This window comes from Nyctibius grandis, chromosome 1 (assembly GCF_013368605.1).
Source record: "Nyctibius grandis isolate bNycGra1 chromosome 1, bNycGra1.pri, whole genome shotgun sequence".
Taxonomy (NCBI): domain Eukaryota; kingdom Metazoa; phylum Chordata; class Aves; order Nyctibiiformes; family Nyctibiidae; genus Nyctibius; species Nyctibius grandis.
In genome coordinates, this window is record NC_090658.1 from 22,901,159 (window position 1) to 22,920,230 (window position 19,072).

The 19,072-nt window shown below is 39.1% G+C and overlaps 1 protein-coding gene across 1 annotated transcript in view; it reads left to right on the forward strand.

Annotated features, from left to right (window-relative positions):
- The window catches only part of GPATCH2 (G-patch domain containing 2), a 140,029-nt gene extending 121,248 nt beyond the window's left edge, over positions 1 to 18,781 (forward strand). Inside the window, exons 9-10 of the mRNA XM_068409266.1 lie at positions 1,964 to 2,046; positions 18,326 to 18,781. Of these exons, the coding sequence (XP_068265367.1) occupies positions 1,964 to 2,046; positions 18,326 to 18,495 (253 nt within the window). The 3' untranslated portion in view covers positions 18,496 to 18,781. The remainder of the gene's footprint in view (positions 1 to 1,963; positions 2,047 to 18,325) is intronic.
- Positions 18,782 to 19,072: the final 291 nt, after the last annotated feature.

Sequence of the window (19,072 nt, forward strand, 5' to 3'; positions counted from 1 at the left end):
AGTCCTTACTTAGTGTTATTCGTTGCAACTCCATTCGGTGTGCCTGGAGGAAAAGTGGGGAGACCCCCCTACCATAATCTTACAGATCAATAATCTAGATATCTCAATGTAGTGTAACAGATAATCAATTCTGGGTAAAATAACTCAAACGCTGCTAGCTGTTACTAGACCTGAGCTGTGGCTCACGTCTTCAGGTTCAATTGCCTGACTTTATTAATTTTTGTCTTTCATCCTACTTCTATTCCCGGCGCCTTTCTCCCTCTTTCATTTGGAAGAGAAAACGGAGAGTTGCATGCTGTTTAGCATATAATTTACCACACAACTTATTCTGCGTGTTTAATATCAATGTTATATACATCTCTTAAATGTGTTTTCTCTAATAATTATTTCCCCGTATTGTATTCAAATATTAATTTTCTTTATTGTACAATCAGTTGTGAAAGGATTACACTTCTTGGTGTCTTTCTAAATTTAGAACTGGAATTTATCACCGTGTTAATATACTAGTTCATCTGTGTTCAGCTTCAGGGTGTTAAAATAGGACACAATTTCAACTTAGAAGAATTGTAAGGAAAACATCTTTTTTAAAACAAAGAGTTAAATAAGCGTTGAAATAGGGGTTCACTAGGTAAAGCTAGAGTGCACTTCTGTGTGAAACTTAAATTTCTTGGAATATTTTGCTATTTAATAAAAACACTGAAGTACTTGTTAACTTACTGTGTCTTTTTAAAAGAGGTATGTAGCGGACTGTACATTGTCATCTTTTCATCAAGGAATTGTTGTCACCCTTACGTTATTGAGCAGACCTGAGGTCTCTCAACGTTATGTGACAATTTGTTATTCATTCAGAAGCAGCACAGCTTTGAAAAGTTTATAAATGCAGTAAAGGATAAGTCATATATCCACACTGAAACTAGATCCCGTGAGTGACACAGTGTTACTATGCTACAGTAGACTATCAGATGCAATTCTCAGCTTGTAATTTTATCAAAATTCACTACACTTCTGTGATAAGAATCACAGTTCTCAGTAACATTTATGGAAACATATTAAAATTGTGGAGTTTAGAAATTACTGCATTTTTCCCCCTTCTGTTCTAGTTCTTTCCAAAAAAATGCTGGCTGCTTATATTTCTTTCTACAGTCACTGTACGTTGCTTTAAGAAAAATAATAACTATAGTTGTCCTTGAAGATGATATTCCAAAATTCAATATTTGGAAATTCCAAATTTACATTCCAAAATTCAATATTTGGAAATTCCAAATTTACCCTTCTCTGTGGTACCTGACTTTTTACAGCGGGCTTTAATGCAATGAGATTTGCTTGTTTGCCTTCCTCTGCAATCCTCCAATTTTCCAGTCTCCAAATGTAAGCTTGTAATTGTTTAATGAGTATACCAGATACTGTGCTTCTGTGTCATCATTCTCACAACTTATCAGTGAATTACAAAGAGGGCAAATTGATGTGCTACAAGTTTATTTCATGTACCTTTGAAGAGTTTACTGCTTCATGTTTTCTCACTCATTCTTCATCTTACCTTAAAAAAAAAAATTGATAATACTTTTCATGTAATAAATGTTGTTCTAACAGTCAGGTGTTACTAGCCAATTGATAACCTACCAACAGTATTGTGATCTCTTTAGATAATTAATCTTAGCTATTTTCCTGTCAGGAGCAGCAGTGTTTTTGTTTTATGTTGAGCTAGAAGGATTGCCAGTTTTGAAAATTAAAAAGCATTCCCTTTATATTATTCATTCCAGTAACAATTTATGATGCTGCATTTAGATACTGAGCGCTTGTCAGCAAACATAATTATGCTTCGATATAAACAAGATTGGTGGCTTGACTGTGCAGCTTCATCTTAGTTGAGAATGTTTTGATATAGGATCAGATTATACAAGCTGTGTATTTATGTGGTGGTTTTCTTCCTTTGTTAATAGTTTTCTCCTATAATTACTTGCAGGCAAACCAGTGTACATTTAGGATCATTGTGCATGGGAGACATCAAACGGAGAAGGAAAGCTGCTCCCCTGCCAGGACCCACAGGTAACCAATTTCCCTGGGACAGAACACAAAACACGAGATGTTAAATCTCTAAATACAAAGCAGTAGGTCAGTGACCTGGGGAAATGCTTGATAAATTCAGTAACTTTCCATATAACTTCACATATGTGCTATCCTTATTTATTAATAGAGATTAAGAAATAAATAGGCTCTCTTAATTCTCCCTCAAACATTTCCAATTTCTAGTCCTTTATGACACGACACTTCTTTAAAGAGAATAAATCCTTTTTCATATACTGGGAATCATAGACAGTAAAGATTACTGCTTGTGTCTGTTCAAGCATTACAGGGTAGAAGGCATGAGGTATCTTTTTTCTGTGAGGAATGCATATGAATACTATAAATATCCTGCAAAATAAAAATAGGATGTGAATTCTTGGGCAAACAATTGAAAATGTGGAGATGAGGCTGTGAAACACAGCTTTAAAATTAGTGCTGGAGATTAAATAGGAAGCTGTTGCAAGCACATTTCTGAAAGATTTTTACAGATGCGAGGTCACAACCATTGGATGCATTTTGCTGATGTCACAGCTGTGAAATGACTTTTTCAATACTTATCAGTGATTTATAGGACTCTCATCAGTTTGTTGTATTAATTATATATGTGCATACTGGAAAGATTAGACTGTGTATGTGTGCCTGTATGAGGCTTTTTATATATTGCTAATACCGAAATCTGGATTGCATATCCTAGTCATATATCAATTACTGTAGCAACATATGCAACACTTACAGTTCTTTAAATATATTCTAAATAGATGTCTTTAGAGAAGTCTAATATTTGTATTCCAACTGAATTCCCCCTCCTGAAACTTCTTTGTTTCAAACCTCAGTGGCAGAAACAGACCAAGAATAATATTAAAAATGTTATTAAAGCACCTTAGTGGCAGCAGTATGGAAAAAAAGAATGTATGGGTCAGCTTCTAAGACTCTGAACATATGGGAAGTGAGAAAGAAAAATACTTAATGGCTGAAGAGAGAATAATATAATTATTTCTACAAGGTGATTTTCACTTCACAACTTTCAAGTACTAGAGGATGTCATTTTGTACTGAGAGGGTATGAAGTATCATGAAATTCATTTTATTATTCATTTTACCTTGGGCTTTCAGCATTCGGTATTTTATTTTACAAGCTGGCTCCTCTGCATAACTTTGCAAAGCCAATATTTTGATACTAAGGCAAATATATTATGTGATCATTCAATGTTATGTATATAGTCACAGTTTTAGAGATTGTTTTACCCACAAAATTTTCCTTTACATGGAGAGAGAAAGAGAGAGAGAATAATGGTTGGTAAAGGTATCACATGAGGTACCTTTTAACTAATGTGTGCGATTTTTCTCTTCAAGTTCAAGGTAATCTTTTCAATTTTGTTCTGGGCAGGAGGATTGAGAATTTTTTTCTGTGGTCTTATAAAATCTTTTTTTCTGCATTTCATTGTAAATTTTTAAGCAAATAGAAACTTTGATAAACTTTGAGTAAACTTGTACGTATGTGTAGATAATGTATAACATTTTATAAATTACTGTTTTCTCAAAGGCTAACCTTCCCGCAGCTGAACTATTGTTTATCAATCACAGACCTTGTTTCTTTGTCTTTGTTAGTATTTCATATCATTTTATGAAAGAAGCAGAGTTTCTTTTTAGAATGGAAGTGCATTTGGAAATTTGGATTAAAATGAAAGATCACTCTTTGTTTATTCTCCTTTCTGTAGTTTTAGTTAGCTAAGATATAGGAACAGAAGGACTAGGTTTTATGTAGAAAAATTTGTAAACTTTTTTTCTTGAAAGGAAAGGACAGAAGTTGTATATTTACCTGAACAAAAGTTGGAAATAAAAAGGAGCGTTCTGCTAATAATTATCCATATTTAACATCATAGTGAAACCTGAAAGGCTGTCTGTAAATGAGTCATTAACTGCAAACATTTTCTTGAGCTATATGTGTTGCGAATTAGCAGTTTCACCTAATATGAGCCAATCTATTGAAAAAAGTATTTTCAAAATTCTGTAAATTAATTCTTGTAGCACTCTGCACAGTGTTGAAAATGGTCGTTTATATGTTTAGGTTCAGTAGTACTGAAGAGAATGACTGGTGATCCTGATGAAGTATCGAAACATGTTCTCTGGTTTTGAGTCTCACAAGGGTAGCACCTGCTGCTTTCAGACATCTTACAGAGCCACAGACTTCTGTAGCAAGCAGTGTTATTGGTTAAACATTTATTAATTGTGACAAGAACACACAATTTATTTCAGTACTCCAGCTTATTTACTGCTCTTTCACCTTTGTATTTTGTGTTGAAAAAGTAAAATGAATATTGATAGAGTTAGATATTGATTTCTAAATTTATAGCCTGTTCTCAGCCTGGAGTCAAAGTCACATACCAATAGGTTTGTGTATATTAGTAACAAAGGATGTAGATTTACTTGCACAGCAATGAGAAGCTATTGAAGCAAGAAAGTTTGAGCAGCACAGAGCATTTTATAGTTTCAAAAATGTCATTTGTAAAGGTGAAGAAAAGCTGTGTTGAAAAGCAATGAAGAAAATGGGAGATAATGTAGGTATGGATTGTTAGGAGCTGACAGTACTGAGACAGGAGTATCCTATTCTGCCTTTTTAATGAAGATAAATTCCCTGGTTTGTGGATGCTTGATACAGCCCCATCTGTGTGTTACTCAACCTAGACAGATAATTAGTTTATCAACTAGAAAAAGGATACTAATAAAAATTGTTTACTTCCTATGATTTCTTTTAAGAATAAGGTATTGTACTTTATAAATATCTACTTTTTTGAACAGCTTCTTCCATGAAAACAATATTATTTCAGTTATTCTAATCAGATTTGGAACCAGGTCGTTCTAATTGACTTTATGCCCTCTCTGACTACCTGAGTGGTAGAGCTATTTCATATGAGACCCTGACATATTTCATTGCAGCAATACAGTGCCCTCAAGTTTGTATAAAAACCTTAGACAAACTAATATATTATCATGGAAATAGCCCTACCAAAACTGGGTCCAGTATTGATGAAAATAATAACAAAACAAAACAAAAAAAAAAAAAAGAAAAAAGAATTTGCATGCAAGAGAAAGGGCATTCTCTGCAAAGTATTGTTTACTACTTGAAACACATACATTGGGAATGTTTATAGTAATTTCAGTCTTAGATTACCTATTTGAAGTCTCATATCAAACCAGTAGATGCTACAGAATTTTAGACACCATGTTCATACACTGAATATGCATTTACCCCAGCTCCTTTCCTATTGATGATTCTTCTGTACAAGCTTTTTTCCTCAATCAGCCCTTGTTTAAGCCCCAAGATCTTTTAGATTTTTTTTTTCAATAAGAAACCTCTAAATCTTAAATGTTGAAAAAAATTATCAAATTCTGCTTTACATCTGCAGGATGTTAATAACTTAATTTACAGAATGTAGAAAGTTTGATTCAGAACAAAAAAAGTTGTTTTACTTGTGTGCCTTGTAAATAACCATTTATTTCTATTTGAAAACAATCTTTTTGCTCTGATGTTTACATAGCATGGTTTACAGTTTAGAGCAGTGGTAAAAACCTGCAAAAACTAATTTTAAAAAGAGAAAGCTATTTTGTAGTTAAAATGCAGAGAATGTGCATATAAAATATATAAATTATTGTCCATGTTATAGGCACTTTAATACTTATATTTTGTGAAAGCAAATTTCAGATGTCATTTTCTTTATCTAGTTGGCATGTTGCATGCTAAACTTCAGGCTGGTGCTGATTGAAATGACGAAGTTAAAAGTCTCATTTTAAAGAATGTGTTTTAATGAAAAATATGACAGATTCTTAATTATGGCAGAAATACTGAGCACTGCTATAATGCCATCATGACTCACTTTAACAAGGTAATCAAAAGGGTACATGTTTTCATTCCTTTTTAAAAATTGCCAACGGAACAGCTAAGCAAACTATTTTGCTGATGCTTAATATGTCAGTGATTAAAAATCAGACCTGAATATCTGCAGTACCGAAATGATGATTTGAAAAAGATTGTGATTACGCTGTGATAACAAAGGTGGCTGAGGCTAAGTTTGTGGTGAAGGTCAACTTAGTGAGATAGTTACAGAGAAAGGGTAGACTTGTGTGTACTTGGATGAACTGGCAGTAAATTTCCAAAACTCTAGGCAAACTATTATATGCCTGCTCCCTTTTTAGCTTGGTTCACTGCTTTTCCATCTACTGAATGTACAGTGCTGTAGACAGAAATCCCTTTTCACAGGGCAATACAACATTGGCATATGTTGCGAACGCTTTCCCTTATCGCATTGCGCCATTTCTTATCCTTAGTCTACCAAAGTCCTTTCTGGCGTGCACAGCATATCTGCTTGATCGTCTGGCCTATAGATACTATTTTTTGTTTGGTTGGTTTCTGCAGCAGATTAAATTTTAGAGACTTCTTTCTGTTTCTTTTTTTCTCGTACCATATTGTCTCACTAAATCATTTCAAAAATTAAAACATTGCAGAGTGCCATCCAGTATTGGAAACTGCTGTCCCTTCAGAGCCAAAGACTTCTCCCGCTGAGCTTGAGGTCATTGGTTCAGGTGGAGCCCCTTACATATAAACACCAGAGTAATGAGGAGAGTTCAGTAACAAACTTCAGCAGAAAAGATCCACAATGAAACAAGAACCAAGCTTATACTGATAATTTGCTGATGGATTTCTTGTGATCTAGACAGAAGACAATATTCTCCAGGCTGTACACAGAGCCAATATAAAGTCAAGATGAAACCTTCAGGTTGACAGAAAACAGCTGTGCCTGTCTTTTCTACATGCTGTAATCTTCTGAAACGTGGAAGGTTCAAAAATAATTGCCCAAATTACAATGGGAGTCTTTTCTAAGTTAGCTGTTTCCAGTTGTGGAAAGCATTCAAATTACCTACATTGGGAGTTGGGCTCGATGGTCCTTATGGGTCCCTTCCGACTTGAGATATTCTATGATTTTATGGGATTTTTGGACTTCACTTTCAAGAATCATAAACCAGCTTAACAGAGAATGTCACCAATGAGAGCATCCTTAATATGTAAAAAATTTCTGCTCAAAAAAGGCTAAACCAGGCTTTTTCTTCAAGTTCCAAAGGTATGTCTCATTAGACAGTTGTACGCTTGAGGAACAGCTTTCCATGAAACTGAGAGGTATCAATAGGGAGACTCATCCTCCAGGTCTGTTATGTGCTCTGCAAGTTCTGCTTGTTTTCTATGAGGTACCATAATAAAATGACTCCCCACAGAGAGGAGCTGCCTCTTATTTTAGATACAGTTTGTTAGAACCATCACCTTTTTCAGACGGGCTGATGTATGTTGTGCAGTTTTCCTAGAATTCGGCCAGTAAAAGCAGTACCTGATATTTCTGTTGGTCTGCTTTAGATTGGTAGTACCAAAGGACTTCTGTTAACCAGGGAGGGTTTGGGAGTTACAATGTACAAAGAGGAAATATGTGTATTTTTTCCCCAGTCAATATCACTTCTTACCCCAGCTCTCCGCGACAACCTCTCAGTTTTTTCTTTCTCCTGAGGGAATAGGGAGCACTGCTGCAAATAGGCCCTGCTATAGATTAAGCAAAAATCACTTTTAGGTTTGTTAGCATGTAATTTACTTTTTGAATAAGGAAGGAGGCCTATGCATAAACCTGAGAGCTCTATGCAGAAGGTTTTTGCAACTTCAGAGGAATAAAAATAACTGTTTAAGATACCAGAAAATATTTTCGTAATGTGAGAAAATAAAATTCATTGATCAGGTTTCCAGTGCAGGCAAGTTTGGATTTCTATTTTCTGTCTTTCTATAAAATCTTTGCAATTAGTGGAAAAGTTTCTGATAAAAGCTATTGTAGATACCTGTTATACTCTGGATTTCATAAAGAAAATTTTTGCTTTTGATTTTCACTATAATGAGAGGAAATCTTGATTATTTTTTTTTTATTGTAAGTGAAGTTTACCTTTCAACCTATATGTTGACACTGACAATGTAATAACTCAGATTTACGTTCTGATGCCTTCATTACTGATAGAGGGATTGCAGTGAGCATTGCTTGCATAAATAAACAGGCAAATGGTTATTTAGCCTATAGTAAACAATATGCAGATGTATTGGCCTAGTTTTAATGAATTAATCTTCATTTTTAAATTAAAATAATTTGACAGAAGATAATACTCCAACCCCATAGGCACAGAATAGGCAATAGACGTGGAACTTCACCTCCGATATCCTGGCAACCCATCCCAACTTGGGTTAGGGTCAGATAAAGCTACTGTATCACAGAATCACAGAATGTTAGGGATTGGAAGGGACCTCGAAAGATCATCTAGTCCAATCCCCCTGCCGGAGCAGCATTGCCTAGACCATATCACACAGGAACGCATCCAGGCGGGTTTTGAATGTCTCCAGAGAAGGAGACTCCACAACCTGTCTGGGCAGCCTGTTCCCGTGTTCGGTCACCCTCACCGTAAAGAAGTTTTTCCTCATATTTATGTGGAACCTCCTGTGTTCCAACTTGCACCCATTGCCCCTTGTCCTGTCAAGGGATGTCACTGAGAAGAGCCTGGCTCCATCCTCATGACACTTGCCCTTTACATATTTATAAACATTAATGAGGTCACCCCTCAGTCTCCTCTTCTCTAAGCTAAAGAGACCCAGCTCCCTCAGCCTCTCCTCATAAGGGAGATGTTCCACTCCCTTAATCATCTTCGTGGCTCTGCGCTGGACTCTCTCTAGCAGTTCCCTGTCCTTCTTGAACTGAGGGGCCCAGAACTGGACACAATATTCCAGATGCGGCCTCACCAGGGCAGAGTAGAGGGGGAGGAGAACCTCTCTTGACCTGCTAACCACACCCCTTCTAATACACCCCAGGATGCCATTGGCCTTCTTGGCCACAAGGGCACACTGCTGGCTCATGGTCATCCTGCTGTCCACTAGGACCCCCAGGTCCCTTTCCCCTACGCTGCTCTCCAACAGGTCTGTCCCCAACTTGTACTGGTACATGGGGTTGTTCTTGCCCAGATGCAGGACTCTACACTTGCCCTTGTTATATTTCATTAAATTTCTCCCCGCCCAACTCTCCAGCCTGTCCAGGTCTCTCTGAATGGCTGCGCAGCCTTCCGGTGTGTCAGCCACTCCTCCCAGTTTTGTGTCATCAGCGAACTTGCTGACAGTGCACTCTATTCCCTCATCCAAGTCATTAATGAATATATTGAATAGTACTGGTCCCAGTACCGACCCTTGAGGGACTCCGCTAGACACAGGCCTCCAACTGGACTCTGTCCCATTGACCACCACTCTCTGGCTTCTTTCCTTCAGCCAGTTCACAATTCACCTCACTACCCGATCATCCAGACTACACTTCCTCAGTTTAGCTGCGAGGATGCTGTGGGAGACCGTGTCAAACGCTTTACTGAAATCGAGATAGACCACATCCACAGCTTTACCATCATCTATCCACCGGGTTACGTCCTCATAAAAGGCTATCAAGTTGGTTAAGCATGACTTCCCCTTGGTGAAGCCATGTTGACTGCCCCTAATGATCCCCCTATCCTTGATGTGCCTAGAGACAGCACCAAGGACAAGTTGTTCCATCACCTTTCCGGGGATGGAGGTGAGGCTGACCTGTCTATAGTTCCCCAGGTCCTCCTTCTTGCCCTTTTTGAAGACTGGAGTGACATTCGCTTTCCTCCAGTCCTCAGGCACCTCTCCCGTTGCCCACGACTTAGCAAAGATGATGGAGAGTGGCCTAGCAATGACTTCCGCCAGCTCCCTCAGCACCCGCGGGTGCATCCCATCAGGGCCCATGGATTTATGGACGTCCAGGTTGCTTAATTGGTCCCTGACCCAGCCCTCATCTACCAAGACAGATTCCTCCTCTATCCTGACTTCTTCTGGGGCCTCAGGGGTCCGGGGCTCCTCAGGACAGCCTCCAGCAGTATAGACAGAGGCAAAGAAGGCATTCAGTAACTCCGCCTTCTTTTTATCCTCTGTCTCCAGGGCCCCCACCTCATTCATCAGTGGGCCTACATTGCCTCTAGTGTTGGCTTTACCTGCAATGTATTTGAAGAAGCCCTTTCTGTTGTCCTTGACCTCTCTTGCAAGGTTTAATTCCAAGGAGGCCTTAGCTTTCCTAGTTGCCTCCCTACATCCTCTGACAACAGACTTATATTCCTCCCAAGTGGCCAGCCCCTCCTTCATTGATCTGTACACCCTCTTCTTCCACTTGAGTTTGCCCAGCAGTTCCCTGTTTAACCATGCAGGTCTCCTGGTACCCTTCCTTGACTTCCTACCTGTTGGGATGCTCTGATCTTGAGCTCGGAAGAAGCAGTCCTTGAATGCTAACCAACTATCTTGGGCCCCCTTACCTTCTAGTACCCTGTCCCATGGGATTTCCCCTAGCAATTGCTTGAAAAGGCCAAAGTTGGCCCTCCTGAAGTCCAGGGTTGTGATTCTGCTAGCTATTCTGTTCCTGCCACATGAGATCCTGAACTCTACCATCTCATGGTCGCTACAACCAAGGCTGCCCTCAACCTTCACCTCTTCAACCAGACCCTCTTTGTTAGTGAGGATAAGATCCAGCAGCGGTCCTCTCCTAGTTGGCTCATCCACCATTTGCATCAGAAAGTTATCATCAACGCACTGGAGGAACCTCCTGGACTGAGGATGGCTGGCTGAGTAGTCCTCCCAGCAAATATCAGGGTAGTTGAAATCCCCCACAACAACCAGGCCCTGTAATTGCGAGACTGCTCTCAGCTGCCTGTAGAAGGCCTCATCACCCTCCTCATCCTGATCCGGTGGCCTGTAATAGACACCCACAACAGTATCACCCCTGCCAGCCTGCCCCTTAATTCGCACCCACAAACTCTCAACTCGCTCCTGATCTGCCTCTGGACAGAACTCAATACATTCTAGCTGCTCACTCAGATAAAGAGCAACTCCACCACCTCTCCTTAGTGGCCTGTCTTTCCTGAACAGGACATAGCCATCCATGACCACATTCCAGTCATGCGAGGCGTCCCACCAAGTCTCTGTGATTGCCACTAGATCATAGCCCCCCGACCGAACACGGATTTCTAACTCCTCCTGCTTATTCCCCATGCTGCGTGCATTGGTGTACAGGCATTTCAGGGAGCGAGCTGAGCACACCGATTTCACCCCAGGGGGATGGGAGGCCTCCTGGTCTACCTCAACACTAGAGCGTTGCCCCAGTGGTGCAAGCCCAGCTACTACCCCATCCCCCTTCGAATCTAGTTTAAAGCTCTCCGAATGAGCCCTGCTAATTCCTGTCCCAGAACCCTTTTGCCCCTACGACATAAACCTTTCCCATGTATTACCGTCACGCCTGGTGTCTTATAAAACCAGCCATTATCAAAGAACCCAAAGCCCTGCCTGTAGCACCAGTCTCGTAGCCAGGCATTTATAGAGAGAATCCTACCATTCCATCCCGTGTCATCACCTGAAAATGGAAGGAGGGAGGAGAAAACAACTTGTGCCCCAGACTCTTTCACCAACCGTCCTAGGGCCTTGTAGTCTTTCTTCATCCCCCTCAGACTACGGGATGCAGCTTCTTCCCCACCTGTCTGGAAGATCAGCAGGGGGTAGTAGTCTGTGGCCTTCACCAGGTTGGGGAGTTTCCTGGTGATATCCCTGATTCGGGCTCCAGGCAGGCTGCAGACCTCCCTGTGATGGGGGTCAGCTCTGCATATTGGGCCTTCAGATCCCTTTAGGAAGGAGTCTCCAACCACTAAAACTCTTCTCTTCTTCCTTGTGGAGGAGGTAGCTATACGCCTGTCAGGTTTTTCTGACTGTGGTGGGACCTCTGATATAGGTTGCCTCTCCACCACATCCCCATTGGACCGGCTGTATTCCACTAGGGCTTCATATCTATTGCTCAGAGGCACCTGTGGAGGCAAGGTAGGCAATGTAATGTGCGTAGTCCTAGTATCAGTTTAATACTCAGTCTTTGCTGAAATTAACAATAACCACGCTGTCTGTTTTGAGAGTATTACTGTGATTTGAATTCTTTCCCTCTGTGTTTCAGTGTAAGGTTACAAGTCTTTTTTGTAAAAGTCAAGGAATGCTTATCAGAAGGGAGCAATTTTGCCAAATTTTCAGGGGTTTGAGCAGAACTTTGGAATGGTCCCTAGTGAGAACGGTTCTTCCAAAATGCCATCTAGTGACCATCTTTCTGTCAGAATAGACAAGGCATAAAACTGACCCCCTTTGGACCCAAGTGAAAAGACAGTTTTGGGTATTCAAGAGATTCCCCTTACAGAGGGATAAATGGGAATCTAATAATTCCAACTCTTCCCAGCCAATTTTAGTAGTAGTAGTAAAGACTGAATGCGTGAGAAGTTCAACTTTACACATGGTGTAGTCCAATAAAGCATGGGAGGAGAAGACGACCTGCAAATCCAGTTCCAAGTGATCTATGATACTGGATGACCAGTTGAACCTGAAGTTCAGTGTCTCAGTTTTCATCAGTGTGAGGATTTATATTTATATATTCGGGGGGAGTTGAAAATGGATTTAAATCTAGGGTGTATGCTGCAAGAAGGAATGCATTTACCCATGCCACGATTATTTGACAATTCCTTGAATACCCCTTGCATTGGGGCAGTAGGAATGAAACTATGGCAGTGCAGACATTAACAAAACTCTGCCGTGGATGCTGGGTAAATATGGAGCTTTCCAACACTTACTGAAGTTATGGCTCTGTCCTCTCTGCTATTTTTGTCTCTATGCTAGCTAGAATAAAATACAGTGCAAGCAGACTCACATGAACTATAATCATTCTAAGGTTATTCTTTAGACACAGTCTTAGACAGCTCGGTGTGAGGGATATATAAAAGTCTGGTATAAAAGTGCGATCTTAAATATTTAGCTAAATGATATGGCATTTTCATCACTGTTTTTCTTTAGCTATACAGCCACAGTATACTGAGTTTTGAAAACCAATGCAGGTACTGATTTTAAAAATCACAGTATGGCTGTCAGCTACCCTCATGATGCTGAGTGCGCAATTATCCAGAACAGTTTTAAGAATATAAACATCTAGGCAGTCTGATTCCCATTTTGCTACTTAGAGAGAGCTGGCATAAAAAGATACACTACAGCAATGTATTATGCCAGCTACATTCCTTGTAAAATTGTCTTGTGTATCAGGATCAGTCCCTGCTGTTCTGAGCTCATCTGTCTAGTGAGGAGTCAGAAAAGAAAAAGAATAGATGGAATATTAAATGCTTTCAGAAAACGAGGGGGAAAGCACACTAGCTTTTAAAGTGAAGCAGCATGCATCGTTTCTCCTTCCTTTGGCTGTTTATCCAATATCAATACAACACTTTAGGAGCCAAATTACTAAACAAGCTGCCAATTAGGCTTGCAGTCAGCTGGATAGATTAGTGGCTAAGAGAGGCAGATACAAGATTTTCATCTCTTGAGCCAATTACGCAAGTGAATTACCATCCACAATGGTCCTTGGAAGATTTGAGGTAGAAAGACTGACTCTGCTGTGATAGACATAAGTGAGATCCAGGGTAGGGGGTAAGGGTTAGCAGGCCATGTATTGCAGAAATTACCCAAGCAAAAAGAGATCCTTCTAGGAAAGGATTTAAAGGATTTAAGGCTGCTGGGAGCGATAGAGGAGGAAATAATAGTTGTGGTATGCTCTGCAAAGGCATTGCTGTTCTGCTCACAAGTCTTAATCATATAAAAGAAAGATGAAAGGCCAAGATTATATTTATGTACAGTGTCATTTTCTCAGAACTGTTTAAAAACCTGTTTTCTTAAGATCAAAAATAGTCAGTGGCCAGAGATGAAATTACTTCAATATGCCTTCATTTGTTTCTTACAGCTGGGGCGGGGAGACACAAACGAAAAAAATTCCCCAACATTTTCTTAAATAAGGGTTATTTAAGAGATTGAACCTAGCTGTATTCTGATTTTATTCACTCCAATATAAACCAAACATGCTTCTTGTTAGCCTTATCCAGCAATTGGACCATACAAATAAATATTGCCACAGTAGTGGTGTATGGGGTCACAGTTCCTTTATTATTCTATAATAAACGGTAACTTAATTGGTGAGCTTTAAGGTTTTTTAGAAACATTTTGCAAATAAAATGGATCTGTCAGGTCAAAACTCCGCATAGACTCATTTGTTTCCTGCTGAAGATGTTGTACACTGGTGTAATGTTGTTTCTTAAATATGAAGCAAATTTAAAACCTGAACTTTTGCAAGCTGTTGTATCCAAAAATTATTAAACAGATGTGGAGCCTGCAGCAGCATTAGACCTCTGATCTGATTTTAGCTTACAGATGGAATTAAATTAATTCATGGCAATCACTGTAAAATCAAGGGTATGGCACTGAATGCTAGTGTACTGTTTAACCAGGACATACCTGTCTCAACAGCTGTTAAGAAAAAATTACGTACCTTTATTTTTCATTGAAACCTGCCTTTAATGCCATCATAAATATCACACCAAAATTAAACAAATGTGATGTTTTTTGTTTTCCCCTTCCCAGTTTTACCTCTTTCTACTCATAGATTCCATATTCTGTGTATGTAAGGTCATATGCATAATACATGTAGACCTTGAAGTGTGTCTGTTCATACAGACAAAGGTTTGAGGATTGGCCTCTTTTTTTATTTCACATGGCAGTATTACAAAGAGAAGGAACATAACTGAGGGTATTTTACAGTGCTGTCTTTTCGAGCAAGTTACCATTCCTCAGCATTTGCTCCTCACTTGTGTAATGGCAGCCACTTTTACATGCACACTACTCATCGGATAGATCAGGAACCCAGTTGTTACAGTTCCTAAAAACATTTTCAGTCTGTAGAAAGAAAAGGCTCTGCACAAGAGATTCCTACAAATTATTAGTATAGAGACTTCCTCATAACTCCTGGAACTCTACAAAGCCTCATACTGCAATAAACTTAGAAAAATGTATCCCTGCTTTTTTTTTCTTAATCTGATTTTTGCATAGTTATTTTTTGTGGAACGGTGCAATGGGTTGCTTTTGCTCTTGCTCCTGGGTGGGTCGAGACTGAACACGTCCCAGAAGTAGCACAGCCCTTTTCAAGGCCAATGTGCTTGGACCATTCTCTCTAACAGACCCTACTGGCTAGTCCAAGAAGTGCCATAGGCATGAATTAAAAACTGAACTTGAAGATGAATATTGCAAGGACAATTACTGCTTTTATTTAGAAAATAAAAGCCCAAAGCACAGGAATGGGGGTCAGGGGAATAGCACACAGTGTAGCATGATTTTTAAGAGCTCTCTCCTGTCATGCAGTCAATCAGCAATGCAATTTCTTTCCCCCCTGATTGCTGATTGGTCGTGGAATGGAGGAGGAGGGCAATACCCCTGTCCATGTTCTTCTGATTCAAGTAAAATATGTTGCATTACAGATAAATTTTTAAAATGATGGGTGAAAATTGCAGGAATATTAAAGACAGATATAGGGAGTATTTACATAAAAACTGACTATACTGCAAAAGAGTGGCCTGCATATATTAAATATTTTTCACAATTAAAAGCTATCCATATTCACCTCATTTGAAAGAAGGAGTAATTAGTCAGTATAGGCAGGTTGGGTGGATTTTTGGTTTTGTCTTATTCTTGCTGAGATACAAAGCCTCCAAACGCATTATCCTTTGGAAAGTGTATGTTGTTCGATTGTTTGCCCAAAAGTGGGTTGTGAAGCCAAGTTTATGGTGGTTTCTGCTCTTTTTATTTTTCTTTTTTTTTTTTCTTCAATCTGGTGACATATAAGAATAAAACAGAAATCTTCAGGGGAGGTTTCAGTCTTCTAACAAGGCGATAGAAAAGTATTGTACAGTGGAGGGAAAAATAGTATACATTCTATAAGTGCTTATATGTCTTTAAAAACAAAAAGTATTCCAATTATCCTGTCAGTCACAGAAAAAAAAATTGAGCTACTTCAAAAAATATCAAAAATAGAAACATCAGTTTATTAAATAACACATCAGGGTACAGATTGTTCTTCCATATATCTTCTTTGTGAGGTTGCTCTGGCTGTGTTGAGAATTGAAATTCATACAGAAAGGTACATCTGTTACAGGAAAAGGTCTGTGGGTTTTTCCCCCAAATAGACTAAGAAAAATGTGTTTACATTGTCTCGGGCTGTGCCTTGCATGCCATTCCATCAGCATTGCTGTCTTTGGCTAAGCAGCATTATGCATGCTTTAATATTTTGATTCTGTGATTTCCAATTCTTAGGTGTCATAAAATATACTCCTACCCTTGCTCTTTCCTAGTTGGTGGATCTGTTGGATCTTCCTTCCCTTTTAAGTTTCCCCCTTGCATCATTCCAAGGAATGTCTGTGGAACAATTTCCATTTCTTACCATCACTTGCGGTGAAAAGTGGACCAGAACACACTTCCAGGATTTTACCTGCGAGGTTTATGGGAACTTCTGTTGCACAGTAGCCTTTTTTCTTTCCCTCTTTTTGAGCTAGAAAGTATAACTAAGAAGGTTGCAAAGCCTATGTTGTGTATGCCAGGCAGTGTCAGGGACTCATCTGTATGAAAATCGCCTCTGCCTGTGGGGGCCTGAAAAGAAAGGAAGTCTTGGACATTGAATTTTGTGCTGGTCAGTTCAAGAGGAACCCTCTTGGGGACTGGAGGCTGCTGACTTAAAAGCCTTTATTTTAAGCCTAGCATTAAGTATAGCTTCAAACCAGTATTAAAGGATGCCTTCTCTCAATGCGTTTCCCTTTTTCTTTGACTCAGGAACTGAGATACTAGGAAGCTGTCTACCTTTTATGTAGCCAGCATTTTACTGCATAGGAACAGATCTATAGTGGATAATGCTGGAGTATTGTAAATCTGTCATCACAATCGCCATGAGGTTTTTAATGTGCACCTCTTATTTTGAACTTCTGTCTGTGTATTTGGTTTACACTGTGGGTCTTTGCCTTTTGTGTGTGTGTGTGTGTGTTAAATGAGGTTTTTCAGGAGTGCATGTTCAACTTTTATTGTGTTCTTGTTTAGTAAGTTAATATAATGATGAGCCAGCTGCTTGTCAGTGGTAAATTCTTGATTGAAGACATTATAGTCTCCAACAACACAAAAACATAGTCTCCTTCTACAGTATTTTTCAAAAAGTAGCAGGCCAGACTAAATAGGTAGAGAGTTAAACAGACAGTATTTGAAGCTGGGCGCGTGATGGGGGGTTTTTGTGCTGTTGGCAGGAGAGAGGGAGATGTTGAGCAAACCTGAAAACAAAATCCAGCTGCCTACATGCAACTGCTTGTGTTAGTTCAAAAACTTCAGCACTTTTTAAAATTATTCATAAGGTGTAACTTGATAAGTTTTACTACAGATTCTTGAAATAAATATCATTTGTATCCCTCATGCAAGACAGTTATATATGGGAAGGCTTATCCATGAACCATCTCCAAACTCTAGCTTAAGGAGTTTGGTTGATGAGGGGAAAAAAACAGCTTTGTTACTTGCCATTCTTTTTTTTTTATGATGCATTCATCTGTTATTAAAAAAATAAATCTGTTTTATTAGCACTTGGAATCCTGATGATCTGTATGTGTGCAGCTTTTCTCAGAGATCTCGATGGTATGGAGAGAAAAGCGCGAACAACACTTAATGGCATTGAAAATACCAAAAGTAAACTTGGATGTATCAAATCTCTCTTACAATGTTCAGTAAAAGAGAAACTGAGTGAAGACAGAGCTGAATTTCAGAATAGGAGACCACTTGTCTGTACTGTTTCCGTAGCAGCTGTTATTGCTTAATCAGAAATTATGTATTGTGTTTTGTTGAAAGAGATTTTCAGCATTGATAAATATTGCTAAGAATGGAAAGATGGTCATGACACTATGATGTGCCTCGGCTTAGTAACTGTATAGGACAAGAAATTCAGGTAGTCTTGCCGATGTACTGGTAGACTTGTGCAGGTGATGCGTGTTCTTTGAGACTGGTGTAAAATCCACTGTACTGGAATAGAAAAGATCTGTGACAATATTTGTCATACTTAAAAACTGGGTGAGTCTTTAAAAACATTAAAAATAAAGTAAAGCATAAGACTGTATTCTTTAGAATCATATGCAGTCAGGAGGTCAACATGTGCAAAGACAGCCTGTTCTAGCAACCTATTAGATGAATTAGGAGAATAAGAAGGTTTAAAGCTTTGAGAGATTATCCTGCTCTTCTCCACATGGCAGGCAGTGCTGATTAATGCTGTGTGTTTCTTTAATCTCAGGGTTTGTAGGTGAAAACACGCAACCAATCCCAGAAAACAACATTGGAAACAGAATGCTTCAGAGTATGGGCTGGACTCCTGGCACGGGCCTTGGACCGGACGGCAAAGGGATAGCAGAGCCAATACGAGCCATCCAGAGACCAAAAGGACTAGGACTTGGATTTAGCTGACAGAAATGCACTCTGGCTGCCCAAAAAAAATAAAGCTCAAAAAGTAATTTAAAAAGACAAAAAAAAAAAAAGAGAAAAAAATGGCAAACTTATATTATTTGTTGTGATCGGCAAATGCAGTTATTCTTCTCTCAAAGATCACTGAAGCCAATGTGCTTCACATTGGCTACACCAGCTGCAAGGTACAGCCACAGTGACAGAACCGCCACCTGGATCTAACTTTATAATGGTGCTAAAATTCTACTTTTTTATTTTCTGTGGTCTTAAAGTTTGTATTAAACATAAAATTCAATGTATTCACTTTTTTTCATAAAAGCTTCTGACACAGCAGGTTTTAGTATATAAGCAAATTTTTTTTTGTAAGTATAATTTCGTCTCGAGAGTCTTGATAAGATTTGTTGAGGAAAAAGGAACTTATTACAGCTGTTGTGTTTTCCCCCTTTTCAGGCAGAGTTTCCAAACCTGATATTTCTAGTGTTTAACAATATTTGAGGATAAGCTGTCATTTTGCCCTTAAGATATACACATTTCCCACTGGAAGGTGATATGGTATGCAATTTTGTATAAGAGCATGAAA